The sequence below is a fragment of the Trichomycterus rosablanca genome, chromosome 3 (assembly GCF_030014385.1).
Source record: "Trichomycterus rosablanca isolate fTriRos1 chromosome 3, fTriRos1.hap1, whole genome shotgun sequence".
NCBI lineage: Eukaryota > Metazoa > Chordata > Actinopteri > Siluriformes > Trichomycteridae > Trichomycterus > Trichomycterus rosablanca.
In genome coordinates this window covers 53,039,222-53,054,139 of record NC_085990.1, presented here as the reverse complement: position 1 = coordinate 53,054,139, position 14,918 = coordinate 53,039,222, and the positions used below count along the sequence as shown (strand labels likewise).

The window sequence follows — 14,918 nt, the reverse complement described above, 5'->3', positions numbered from 1 at the left end:
ATGCATCTAATTAACAGAACATCAGTACTCGATTCACTGCACTGAAGCAGCACTCACGTCCAGCACTGGGGACACGAAATCACGTCAGCTGATTAGCAAACCCAGGATGAGCTTAAAGCAGGAAAAACACCAACATGTACAGAACAGGATGTTTCCCAGGACTGGAATCAAGACGCCACGGTAAGGCATTCAAAGACGTTTAGAAATCGTAATAAAGCGCAGCAGCAACAGGATTCCGAAGCACCCAAATTAGTCGTATCCAATCACCCCATCGTATTCCGCTTCCATACTGCTGCAGACCTCCAGTCGTGGACTAACGCATGCAGTACTGACCGCTTCGTTTCACCTGCATGATGTGGGTTCATATGGAGATCTGTATCGTGCACTGATCCCCATTATCCCCCATCTCTGTGCAGTACCATGGATCGGCCAGCAGAGGTCGTAACTGCAGCAGGTTTGAGGAATCTCACCTGACGTTACTTTAGCTTTAATAAGCGACACATTTCCTATGGTTAATGCCTTCCTCACTGAAATACCGTAAAATAAAGGTCAGCTGACCTACAGATGCGCTCACGACGGTTGTGGAAACCTGATCTGACGGTCAGTTGTTCTACGAGCTCTTCCAGTAACAAGCCTGGTCCGATTCTACATTCTATTTAACACTACGGGCAGTTAGTCCATCTAATTATTTAACAAAAAGCCGTTAGCAACAGAAACACCTACAGCCGCTAGCATGCGCGTTCGCTATAAATCTACAGCCAGTCTGTACTAGATACACGACGTTCATTAGTTCTATTGTAAATAACAGGTTCCGACGCGTCACGTGACCTCTGTACCAACGCAGCAGTCCAAACGTTGTGGGCAAACATTACTACAGCCCCACACACACAACCTGCATGCACACACACACACACACACACGTTAAAATCTAATTAACAGGCTTCATTTAAAACACCTAAAATAAACACCTGCCTCTGTGATGGGCATTTTAATGACTGTACATGCATGGTTCATTATCTACAAGACCGAACTAAAACAGTCCCAGAATGCTTCAGTTCAATTCCTCCGGCTATACCGCAATGTGTGTTTGGGAGAGGGGGTTGTGTGGGTGTATTTCTAGCATAATACCCAAACCAAGGCTGTACCCATGAGCTGAATACTGGGGGTGGGATGGGGGTGGGTTCCTGCCATTCGCCATATCAGCAACTAATGGGAACACTGATGGATCCTAACATTACGTAATACTAGTGAGTTTACTTATACGTGTTTATTCGGGCATATCCGATATATACTGTAATAAAGACGTTGATTTTATGGAGACGTGCTGTAGGTTGGTCGTTTAGGGGTTTATTTTATTAATACTAAAGGTGTTACACTTACAGAATGGAACTGTATGTAAGTTAGGGACGAAGCACCAGTGAGAAGCGAGTAAACTCTACAGTTCTGGATAAAATGATGTCTGTAGATTTTATAGTCAGTGGTTTACTGCTACAGTTGGTCGTGGCTGTGGCAGTATAGTCAGTATAATACAGGATGGTTCAACCCTCAGATATACAGTGAATGGAACCCAAAATCTATTTAATTTTACATTTGAAAGCTTAAAGGGTGATTTTATATGAAGGTGGAGGTTTACCAACATACACAGAGCATGCACACGGTGGGAGCTGGGAGGACAAGGTGGGGAAACAAAAGCAAACATGGCTGATGAGGACTGGAACACACCCAACCACACCCAACCCAACCCAACCCAACCCTCATCAACACATCATCCCAACAGTCATCAACTCACCTCTACCCCTCATCAACCCAACCCTTATCAACTCTTCCCTAACCTCATCAACCCAACCCAACCCAACCCAACCCTAATTAACCCAACCTTATCAACTCATCCTTACCCTCACCAACCCAACCTTTATCATCCCAACCGTCATAAACTCACCCCTACCCTTATCAACCCAACCCTGAAAAATTCAACTTAACCTTTACTAACCCCAAACAAACCTTTACTATAGCCAAATCCACTCAGACAGAAAGTCAGCGTGGTAGTAGTAGGTTGGGTTGATTAGAGTTTGGTTGATAATGGTGTGGTTGGGTTGATAATTGTTGGGTTGGGTTGATAATGGTGTGGGTGTGGTTGGGTTGATAATGGTGTGGTTGGGTTGATAATGGTGTGGTTGGGTTGATAATGGTGTGGGTGTGGTTGGGTTGATAATGGTGTGGTTGGGTTGATAATGGTGTGGTTGGGTTGATAATGGTGTGGGTGTGGTTGGGTTGATAATGGTTAGGTTGGGTTGATAATGGTGTGGTTGGGTTGATAATGGTTAAGTTGGGTTGATAATGGTTAAGTTGGGTTGATAATGGTGTGGTTGGGTTGATAATGGTTAGGTTGGGTTGATAATGGTGTGGTTGGGTTGATAATGGTGTGGTTGGGTTGATAATGGTCAAGTTGATAATGGTTAAGTTGGGTTGATAATGGTGTGGGTGTGGTTGGGTTGATAATGGTGTGGGTGTGGTTGGGTTGATAATGGTGTGGTTGGGTTGATAATTGTTGGGTTGGGTTGATAATGGTGTGGTTGGGTTGATAATGGTGTGATTGGGTTGATAATGGTGTGGTTGGGTTGATAATGGTGTGGTTGGGTTGATAATGGTGTGATTGGGTTGATAATGGTGTGATTGGGTTGATAATGGTGTGGTTGGGTTGATAATGGTGTGATTGGGTTGATAATGGTGTGGTTGGGTTGATAATGCTTAAGTTGGGTTGATAATGGTGTGGTTGGATTTATAATGGTGTGGTTGGGTTGATAATGGTCAAGTTGATAATGGTGTGGTTGGGTTGATAATGGTTAAGTTGGGTTGATAATGGTGTGGTTGGGTTGATAATGGTTAAGTTGGGATGATAATGGTTAAGTTGGGTTGATAATGGTGTGGTTGGGTTGATAATGGTTAAGTTGGGTTGATAATGGTTAAGTTGGGATGATAATGGTGTGGTTGGGTTGATAATTGTTAGGTTGGGTTGATAATGGTGTGGTTGGGTTGATAATGGTTAAGTTGGGTTGATAATGGTGTGGTTGGGTTGATAATGGTTAAGTTGGGTTGATAATGGTTAAGTTGGGATGATAATGGTGTGGTTGGGTTGATAATGGTGTGGTTGGGTTGATAATGGTGTGGTTGGGTTGATAATGGTGTGATTGGGTTGATAATGGTGTGGTTGGGTTGATAATGCTTAGGTTGGGTTGATAATGGTGTGGTTGGGTTGATAATGGTGTGGTTGGATTTATAATGGTGTGGTTGGGTTGATAATGGTCAAGTTGATAATGGTGTGGTTGGGTTGATAATGGTTAAGTTGGGTTGATAATGGTGTGGTTGGGTTGATAATGGTGTGGTTGGGTTGATAATTGTTAGGTTGGGTTGATAATGGTGTGGCTGGGTTAATAATGGTCAAGTTGATAATGGTGTGGTTGGGTTGATAATGGTTAAGTTGGGTTGATAATGGTGTGGTTGGATTTATAATGGTGTGGTTGGGTTGATAATGGTCAAGTTGATAATGGTGTGGTTGGGTTGATAATGGTTAAGTTGGGTTGATAATGGTGTGGTTGGGTTGATAATTGTTGGGTTGGGTTGATAATGGTGTGGTTGGGTTGATAATTGTTGGGTTGGGTTGATAATGGTGTGGTTGGGTTGATAATGCTTAAGTTGGGTTGATAATGGTGTGGTTGGGTTGATAATTGTTGGGTTGGGTTGATAATGGTGTGGTTGGGTTGATAATTGTTGGGTTGGGTTGATAATGGTGTGGTTGGGTTGATAATGCTTAAGTTGGGTTGATAATGGTGTGGTTGGGTTGATAATGGTGTGGTTGGGTTGATAATGGTCAAGTTGATAATGGTTAAGTTGGGTTGATAATGGTGTGGTTGGGTTGATAATGGTGTGGTTGGGTTGATAATGGTCAAGTTGATAATGGTTAAGTTGGGTTGATAATGGTTAAGTTGGGTTGATAATGGTTAAGTTGGGTTGATAATGGTTAGGTTGGGTTGATAATGGTTAAGTTGGGTTGATAATGGTTAAGTTGGGTTGATAATGGTTAGGTTGGGTTGATAATGGTTAAGTTGGGTTGATAATGGTGTGGTTGGGTTGATAATGGTGTGGTTGGGTTGATAATGGTCAAGTTGATAATGGTTAAGTTGGGTTGATAATGGTTAAGTTGGGTTGATAATGGTTAAGTTGGGTTGATAATGGTTAGGTTGGGTTGATAATGGTTAAGTTGGGTTGATAATGGTTAAGTTGGGTTGATAATGGTTAAGTTGGGTTGATAATGGTTAGGTTGGGTTGATAATGGTTAAGTTGGGTTGATAATGGTGTGGTTGGGTTGATAATGGTGTGGTTGGGTTGATAATGGTGTGGTTGGGTTGATAATGGTTAAGTTGGGTTGATAATGATGTGGTTGGGTTGATAATGGTGTGGTTGGGTTGATAATGGTGTGGTTGGGTTGATGAGTCTTGATTCAATGGACGTGTAACTGGGACTGGGAAAAAGGTTTAGAAATGAACAACCTGAACACAAAGATTTATACTTATATATCTAGTGTAGTGCTCTAACCAGGGGTAAGTCAGGGCTTTGTACACTTACTCTCTTTATACCAGATGTAACAAAGCCTCCACAAGGGGGCGTTCACGTTCAAGTTAGTTAATTATTACTACTTTCCTTTGGGACCCATTTTTCGGCTCTACATGACTTACTGTTTGTGGGTTTAACACTGATGCTAACTGTAAAACAGGTAAACACTCGATTAAGAACTGGAAATTAATCTGCAGTGACTTTTTTTCCTTCTTCGTACCAACAAAATGAAACTACATTAACGCACAAACTCACTCCCACCATGATCCATGTGGTCTGCTGTGATAAACCCAGGTTAGAAGCTTGGTCCGGCATAATAAAGGCAGGAATAAGAAGCGAACCCACAAAATCTACACTAATAATCCATAATACTAATCCTCTATGTGCTGGAACCCTATTCCATTAAGAAGGCATCTGGTGCGGCTGTGCGTTAACATCTTTAGGCAGTTCTAATACACACTGACCACTAAAAAACACCCCACAGACTCCGGTCATCCAATCATTCAATCATTTCTAGGTTCACCGCGTCTCCTCGGCCTGCGATTCGCTCTCAACCTTCAAAAAAAATCAAATCTGGACCCTGAATGTATAAAACACTCCTAAAACGAGCTCGTGTCCGGCAGTCTGAGCATCATCTCCGAGTCAGAGCTGTTCCCTAGTTCAGATCAGGAATGCATAGTGTGTGTGTGTGTGTGTGTGTGTGTGTGTGTGAGAGAGAGAGAGACAGCGAACGCCAGGAAGTGATCCTTATCTGCCAGAGTACAGACTCAGAATCAGCTCCATCCATCATTTCTTCATTAAAAGACAAAATAACCCCCATAAATAAATAAAAAATGCAGAGGAGAAGGAGGACGGAGCCCGATATTTAAAACTGCCCCGCGCTGCTGGGGTCGCACTGCAAGAGACGGACGATGGACGGGTCACTCTTCGCTCCTTTGATGAACTCCTCCAGGGACAGTTTACCTAAACAGAAACAACAATAACAAAATCGCGATAAATTATTTTTATGTAGTTTAATGTTTTATGTTCATTAAAAACGAACATGAACAGACTGCAGTGCGCTTTTATATCCTGCAGGTGGCAGCAAACACCGTTTTAATGCACCACCTTGTTTCTACACTCACTGTCCATTTTATCAGCTCCACTTACCATATACGTACAGTGGTGTTAAAAAAAAAAGCAGTGATTTTAAAAAAGCGAATAAAGCACAAAATCATTATAATAACTTTTATTTCCATAAATGCAAATGCACTGAAAATACTACACTTTCAATTCTAAATTAAAACATTAACAACATTTAGCCAGTTTGTGTTAATCCTTTACAGAAAATTAAGAAAAATGAATATTAGGCTGTTCAAAATAATAGCAGTGCAGCATTTTTCTTTAAGAAATTACTGAACTAATATTTAGTGGCAGAACAATTGTTTCCGAGATCTGTGTTGCATGGAGTCGACCAACTTCTGGCACCTCTGAACAGGTACTCCAGTCCAGGATGATTAGACGACATTCCACAGTTCTTCTGCAATTTTGGGTTTTGCCTCAAAAAAACGTTTCAGATATCAGCCCACAAGTTCTCTCTGGGATTGAAGTCAGGGGATTGGGCTGGTCACTCTATTACCTTAATCTTGTTTGTCTGTAACCAAGATGTTTTGGGTCATTGTCATGTTGAAACACCCATTTTAAGGACATTTCTTCTTCAGCATAGGGCAACATGATCTCCTCAAGTATTCTGATATATTTAATCTGATCCATGATCCCTCGTATGTGATAAATAGACGTAACACCATGGTATGATAAACATCCCCATATCATCATTTTGTACCACCATGCTTTACTGTCTTCACAATGAACTTTGGCTTGAATTCAGTGCTCGATGGTCGTCTGACATACTGTCTACGTCCACTAGACCCAAATAGAACAATTTTGCTTTCACCAGTCCACAAATGTTCAGCCATTTCTCTTTGGACCAGTCAATGTGTTCTTGGCAAATGTTAACCCATTCAGGAAACGTCTTTTTCTTAACAACGGAACTTTGCAGGAGTTCTTGCTGGTAAATTGGCTTCATTTAATTATCTTCTGTACTTACTGGTAACTTCAGATGTTCCTAATTCTTTCTGGAGGTGATCATTGAGTATTTGCTATTTTGGCTATTCTTCGATCCAATTGAACAGTAGTTCCACGCTTCCTTCCGTATCTTTCAGGTTTTGGTTGTCACTTCAAGGCATTTGAGATCGTTTTAGCTGAGCAGCCAATAGTTTGCTGCACTTCTCTGTATGTTTTTTCTCTCTACAATCAACTTTTTAATCAAAGTACTCTGTTCATCAGAACAATGTCTGGAACAACCCATTTTACCCAGTATTTCAAAAGGAAATGAGCTATGACCAACCTGTGCAACATTTGCCCCCCTCCTACATTAAATAAGGGCCAAAACTGACACCCGTTCTTCTGCAGAATGAATGACTTCACCAATTAAACTCCTCACTGCTATTATTTTGAACAAGCCCCTTTCAATCAATGCTTCGATTACTCAGAATGAGTGGGATGCATGTCCTAATTGTTGGGTTTGTTTTGTTTTCATTACTCTACTACACTTTCAAGTCAATTTTTTGCTATGTAGAAATATCACTTCTACTAAAAACAGTGATTTATCAGGTTAATGGTGCTGGACTGCTACCATGTCAGTGTCACTGCAGTGCTGAGAATGATCCACCACCTAAATAATACCTGCTCTGTGGGGGTCCTGACCATTGAAGAACAGGGTGAAAGGGGGCTAACAAAGCATGTAGAGAAACAGATGGACTACAGTCAGTAATTGTAGAACAATTGTGTACAAAGTGCTTCTATATGGTAAGTGGAGCTGATAAAATGGACAGTGAGTGTAGAAACAAGGAGGTGGTTTTAATGTTATGGCTGATCGATGTATGTCTACTCAGCACTTGCTGGGGAAAGACAAAGAAGAAGAGCGTTTTAAGAAATGGTGAGAATCAGAATCAGCTTCTCCCAGAGTCTAAATAAAGCTTAACGTGGTTTAATGTAGTAAAAGAAGGAGACAGGAGCACTAAACTTCTCTTCATTATTACTGATCATAAGTTCCTCCACTAATCACATTCCTCACTCGCTGTTTTACTACAATAAGTCTATATAAAAACGCTGAAATACAATAAAAAAAAGTTAAAAATCAATAAAAATACAATAAAAGCTTAATGGTGGAGATGCTTGATCTTGGAATACCGTATTCTGTTCAGTACCAGCGCATTACGGCAACATTAGCTCAGCAGTAAAAGTACTGGACTAATTAGAAAGTTCGAACCCCAACACCACCACCAGTTAGCCACTGTTGGACCCCTGAGCAAGGCTCCTTAACCCTTCAGTTATAATACTGTATTTGGTTAGAGTTTGCTTTAAATAAAGGCGTCTGCCGAGTGCCTTAAACATAAAACATACCAGCAGCACTAGACACAAACTACGGTGCAGAACACCTGGTGTCCACATTTCCAAGCTCACTATTCGCCAATGCTAATTCTAATCCACAGGGTAATTAAATATAAACAATTCGCCTACATCATGGGTCACAGTTCAGTCAGATTAAACACTGAGCGCAGAGGCGAGCGGTAAAAACCGAGCCTCGAAGCGGCGCATCAAGGCAGCCTCACAGTTCTGATGGAAAACGACGGCGCCGATCATTGAAATGCAGCTTTAGGACAGACGACTGTAAAATCTTACCGTCTCGGTTGATGTCCATCTGTCTGAAGATCTTCTCCGTTCTTTTCTCCGGTGTAGATTCGTCCTCGGGCATCTTCATTACCGAAGAAACCATTTTATAAATAGCCTGAAAAACATCGAATGTACAGGAGGACGTTAATAACGGCGCCTACGTTTGGATTTCAAACATCATGTGGTTAACCGTAAGAGACGAAGATGTGAAGGCGTCGCACGGAGGCTGGGTCTGCTTAAAAGCTACCAACCCCACACCAACACGAACCCCACCACCAACACCAAGTTGAGCCCCTGAGCAAGGCTCCTGATTAAACTCCCGCTTCAGACAACATGCCAGTGAAGATCTGGGAACTTCTTGTAGTTGTGGAAGCTTCATACAGGCAATATTTCCTGATTTGTGAAACCTATCCAGGTCCAACAGGTAAGCTAAGCTAAATCAATTGCCGTTCGTCATAGCAGGGCTTTTTATTTATCTAGTTTCATCTCTAGAATGAGCTCAAATCACCTCACTGCATGTGTATTTATTTATTAGGTTTTTAACATCATGTTTTACACACTCTGGTTCCATTCATGACAGGACAGGTAGTTACTGCTTACACAAGATTCATCACTCAGAGTTTTAACATCAAACGTCTTTGGACTGTGGGAGGAAACCGGAGCTCCCGGAGGAAACCCACACAGACACGGGGGAGAACATGCACACACAAGAAGCGTCCCTCAGGTCATGACCCCTCAGCACGACTGCTGGAACAAAAGATGCCCAAATCTGTAGGTCGTTGCTTACATTTTATTTCTAATATAGTACAACCCCACCATTCAACCGCCTGCCTCTCTACTTAACTTCGCATCTGTCCAAGTTTTTTATATATAAAATTTAACTCTGCGTTCGTACGTTACCCTGGAATTCAGACCAAACCACACGGTCCATCTCAACAGAGTCCGAGTCACATGGTAAGTCTTGTGTTAGCTCTCGTTCGATAAGCATCGTTTGTACAAGCGGCATGAAATACTGTTCTTTTATTGCTTTTAATTAAAAACAAGTGTAATCACGGGTTTAAAACAGATAAGTTATTCAACCGCTGATATTTTCAAAGTGCCTTAAATGATACGAACTGTGTGATATGATACGGTAAAAGTAACCCAGTAAGTACGAAAAACACTTAACTTGAAATATAAAGCGTAACGTGGCTTGTTGTACTAAAACAACTATAAGCGATGAATTTGGGCAATAAGGAGCACTAATAACCAGTACAGAGCGCTTATAACCAGTACAGAGACACTTATAACCTGTACAGAGCTCTTATAACCAGTACAGAGCACTTATAACCTGTACAGAGCTCTTATAACCAGTACAGAGCACTTATAACCAGTACAGAGCTCTTATAACCAGTGCAGAGACACTTATAACCAGTACAGAGACACTTATAACAAGTACAGAGCACTTATAACCAGTACAGAGCACTTATAACCAGTACAGAGACACTTATAACAGGTACAGAGCTCTTATAACCAGTGCAGAGACACTTATAACCAGTACAGAGCACTTATAACCAGTACAGAGACACTTACAACCAATACAGAGCTCTTATAACCAGTACAGAGCACTTATAACCAGTACAGAGCACTTATAACCAGTACAGACACTTACAACCAATACAGAGCTCTTATAACCAGTGCAGAGACACTTATAACCAGTACAGAGACACTTACAACCAATACAGAGCTCTTATAACCAGTACAGAGCACTTATAACCAGTACAGAGACACTTACAACCAATACAGAGCTCTTATAACCAGTACAGAGCACTTATAACAAGTACAGAGACACTTATAACCTGTACAGAGCTCTTATAACCAGTACAGAGCACTTATAACCAGTACAGAGACACTTATAACCAGTACAGAGACACTTATAACCAGTACAGAGCTCTTATAACCAGTGCAGAGACACTTATAACCAGTACAGAGACACTTATAACCAGTACAGAGACACTTATAACAGGTACAGAGCTCTTACAACCAGTGCAGAGACACTTATAACCAGTACAGAGACACTTATAACCAGTACAGAGCTCTTATAACCAGTGCAGAGACACTTATAACCAGTACAGAGACACTTATAACCAGTACAGAGACACTTATAACAGGTACAGAGCTCTTACAACCAGTGCAGAGACACTTATAACCAGTACAGAGACACTTATAACCAGTACAGAGACACTTACAACCAATACAGAGCTCTTATAACCAGTACAGAGCACTTATAACCAGTACAGAGCACTTATAACCAGTAGACACTTACAACCAATACAGAGCTCTTATAACCAGTGCAGAGACACTTATAACCAGTACAGAGACACTTACAACCAATACAGAGCTCTTATAACCAGTACAGAGCACTTATAACCAGTACAGAGCACTTATAACCAGTACAGAGACACTTATAACCAGTACAGAGCTCTTATAACCAGTGCAGAGACACTTATAACCAGTACAGAGCTCTTATAACCAGTGCAGAGACACTTATAACCAGTACAGAGACACTTATAACCAGTACAGAGACACTTATAACAGGTACAGAGCTCTTACAACCAGTGCAGAGACACTTATAACCAGTACAGAGACACTTATAACCAGTACAGAGACACTTACAACCAATACAGAGCTCTTATAACCAGTACAGAGCACTTATAACCAGTACAGAGCACTTATAACCAGTAGACACTTACAACCAATACAGAGCTCTTATAACCAGTGCAGAGACACTTATAACCAGTACAGAGACACTTACAACCAATACAGAGCTCTTATAACCAGTACAGAGCACTTATAACCAGTACAGAGCACTTATAACCAGTACAGAGACACTTACAACCAATACAGAGCTCTTATAACCAGTACAGAGCACTTATAACCAGTACAGTACACGACAGGGGCCAGTGATAGCTCAGTGGTTAAGGTACTGGACTAGTAAACAGAAGGTTGCCGGTTCAAGCCCCGCCACCACCCTTAACCCTCAATTGCTCATCGTGTAAGTCACTTTGGATAAGTGTCTGCTAAATGCTGAAAATGTAAATGTACAGAGACACTTACAACCAATACAGAGCTCTTATTACCAGTACAGAGCACTTATAACCAGTACAGAGCACTTATAACAAGTACAGAGACACTTATAACCTGTACAGAGCACTTATAACCAGTAATAATAGAGAGGTTTAGTTCCTGTGTGGTACTTTTAGTACATTCAGCCACGTTACGCTTTATTTAGTTGAAGCTTTTTGTGGATTCAGAACCACGAGCTGCATAAACACACGTGAAGTAAATCCAGTTAAACACAGATACATGTGGAGCTTTCATACTGGATTTGATGGTTATTTCACACAGATGTTCGTGTTGTGGAACTTTAATGATGTTTTATCGCTCAAGCTGAGCGCTGAGCAAATCAGTTATTTGCACCGACGGTCGCGGTGAGAGTGAAGCGCAAAACGCTTCTCCTGTCAATGAACTAAAGAAAACAACAACCGAGACAAACACGTCACGTCTTCTTATCACCAACAGCTGATCGATGCTTTTTACATAAAAACAAACATCTGTAACATCAGCACAAATCCACACAGGCAATCTACACGCTCCACCATCATGTTACTCTTTACTTTCGTTATGTAGCGCCCACCGTTGATGACGCAGGCTTGGTTCTCAAAAACTGGTGGAAACGCGGGTCGGTTCTCTACAGAACACCAGGGTTCGATGAGACCCGAACAGAACTGGTTCAAGAACCAGAACCAGAGTTCTTTTGGTGGAAAAGCGCTGATAGTGAAGTTTGAAAGTGTAATTCGGGTCTAAAGTGGTGAACTGCAGTTTCATTTCCATTTATTTCATGCACATCTATCGGATTTACAGTTTTTATGTATGATTTCATGCATCCAGTATTATTATAAATGGTTTAATAAGCAATTATTCATACAGTTTACATTATTTCTTTAGGGAAAAACTGATTCAGAATTCGTCCAAACAATTCAAACGGCCTCCTGAAACAAATTGTGAGGCAGCTCAAGTGGCTCAGCGGTAAAAACACACGCTGGAACCAGAGCTGGGATCTGGAATACATCGTATCGAATCTCAGCTCTGCCTACCGGCTAAGGCCGAGCGGCCACATGAACGACGATTGGCCTGTTGTTCAGATATGGGCGGGACTAAGCCGGATAGGGTCTCTCTCTCATGACTGGTGCAATTCCGACCTCTGCTTGATGGCGCCTGCACAGAGATGAGAAAAGAGTGCTGTCAGGGTGCGTCTCTCCGTACACAACGCTGAGCTGCACTGCACTCGTCAAAGTGTAGGTGATAAGATGCATACGGCTGCTGCCCACGTGTCGGAGGGGGCGTGGGTCAGCTTCGTTCTCCTCAATCAGAGCGGGGATCGGCATTGGTGGAGAGGAAGCGTGATGTAATCGGGGAATTGGACGTGATAAAGGGGAGAAAATGCATAAAGAAAATATATATATTAAAAAAAGCGAGGGTCCACTGGATGTTATTGATGCAAAACAGCCCAAGACCCGTGAACTTCACTGAAATAAACTCCAGAACATACAGAGAGCCGACGTGACCGGACGTGATCCAGTTTAATATCAGAGTAGATTCACGTCGAGCAGTCGAGACACTTTTTGGCTGGTTTAATTCGGCTAAATCAAACACCGAGGTGTGAATAAAGCTCAGGAAGCGTCCGTATATAAACATCTCGGCCGCACAGACACAGAAACTCCGTCATAAGAAGGAAGGAAGGGATTCGGTCAGCCACACACGTGAGTGCACATCATCAGCAGGACGCCGTGACTGGACGCTTTTACTTTCCCACAGGAGCGGTTCTGCTTTTTGTTCTAATTGTTTTTCACTTCCACATAAAAAGGTCAGAAAACCCACAAACACTTTCCTGAACTAGATCCTGTTTAACTGTGATAATGGAGACGGTCGCACCATTATTAGTGCAAACTATGGATATGTAGTAAATGATGCAGATTAATATAAATATACACAAGACAGACATACAGGGTATCTGGAGATATGAGGAAATTAAAATGAAGACTAAAGCTGCGTCCGGAATCGCATACTTACAGAGTATGTACTAGATTGGAGGAAGTATGCACTACTCTGCCGGTAAAAAAAGTACATACTTCCAGTACAGAAGTATGCAGTATGCACACAACACCGCTACGCACTACATCCGCCATCTTTCCAACGTCAGGTGATGACGTGGGACGTGATGACGTAATATCACCATGGTTACAGACTCATTACAAACCCCACTCGCCAAACTTTTGGATATTTATCGTGTTTTTGTTATTAATTCGTCTTTAAAATGTTTTATTTTATTTATCTTACCTACACTTGTGAACAGAGGACTCAAAGAGGGCCGCTATCTTTCTTGTTTCTTATTACGCTTCGAACGCCTACGCAGCTCCAGTTGCATTATGGGATACATTAACGGACCGCAAGTGTGCATCGCTTGCATACTCAAACATGGCTGCCCAATGAGTAGGTCATCCGGGGACTTCTCGCGTACCTCTTTGTGTATACTATGTATTCGGACGTACTAACCGCTCTCGCGTCCTCATTTCGCGTACTATTGAGTATGGAAGTATGCGATTCCGGACGCAGCCTAAGACTTTTTATTCAGATGAAAAATAGGGTCTGTGTGAAAACCTAGCTCTCTCTCTACACAGACACATTTCCCATCATCCTACACCAGAGGTGGAAAGTAACGAACTACATTTACTCGCGTTACTGTAATCGAGTAGGTTTTTTTTGTACTTGTACTTTTTAAAGTAGATTTTACAACCAGTAATTTTACTTTTACTTGAGTATGTTTTGTATTAAGAATTATAATTCACTTCGCGTCTAGGAAACTACTGCAGTGAATTCTTTTCTTTTTTCCCCCTTTTTCTCCCCCTTTAGCGCATCCATTTGTTCAATTTGCATGGTGCTTCCTCTCTGTCTATGCCGAACCCCACCCTGACCGAGGAGATCGAAGCTAACCCACATCCCCTCCGAAACATGGGCAGCAGCCGGATGCATAGCGTTGCATGCGGAGAGACACACCCTAAGGGCGCTCTTCCTCATCTCTGTGCAGGCGCCTCTAATCAGCCGGCAGAGGTCGTGATCGCATTCTGACAGAGAGAGACCCACATCCGGTTCTTTGTCCCACCCCCCCCCCCATATGAGCAACCGGCCAATCGTTGCTCATACAGCCACTCGGCTTCGACCCGGTGAAGCAGAGCTGAATTCGATACCACGTACTCAGAATCCAGCCCTGGTTGCAGCGCGTCTTTTTACCGCTGCGACACCTGAGCGGCTCTGCAGTGAATTCTGGGATGGAAAATAAACTGGTGCTAAAATAAAGGAGCTGTAATCTAGGTATAGAGGAGGGAGGGAAGGGCGATTTTAAAAGTTTAACAAGTTTGGAGTTTGATGTTTCGTTATTTGATAACAGTCTGATGTCAAAGAATGGCAAAGTTTTGTCTTACATCCTGAAGGTTTTCTTTGGGTCATTTAGTGAAAGCCACAACACCTGTAACCTTGACTTGTTGTGAGTTATG

At 42.0% G+C, this 14,918-nt stretch overlaps 1 protein-coding gene across 4 annotated transcripts in view; it reads right to left on the bottom strand.

The window, feature by feature from the left end:
• Positions 1-4,308: 4,308 nt before the first annotated feature.
• ncalda (neurocalcin delta a) overlaps positions 4,309-14,918 on the bottom strand; it is a 35,872-nt gene continuing 25,262 nt past the window's right edge. For all 4 annotated transcript variants that reach the window (XM_062991462.1, XM_062991465.1, XM_062991464.1 and 1 more), the window contains exons 3-4: positions 8,335-8,440; positions 4,309-5,574 (exon numbers count right to left, since the gene is read on the bottom strand). In XM_062991462.1, coding sequence (XP_062847532.1) covers positions 5,477-5,574; positions 8,335-8,440 — 204 coding nt within the window. In that variant the 3' untranslated portion in view covers positions 4,309-5,476. The remainder of the gene's footprint in view (positions 5,575-8,334; positions 8,441-14,918) is intronic.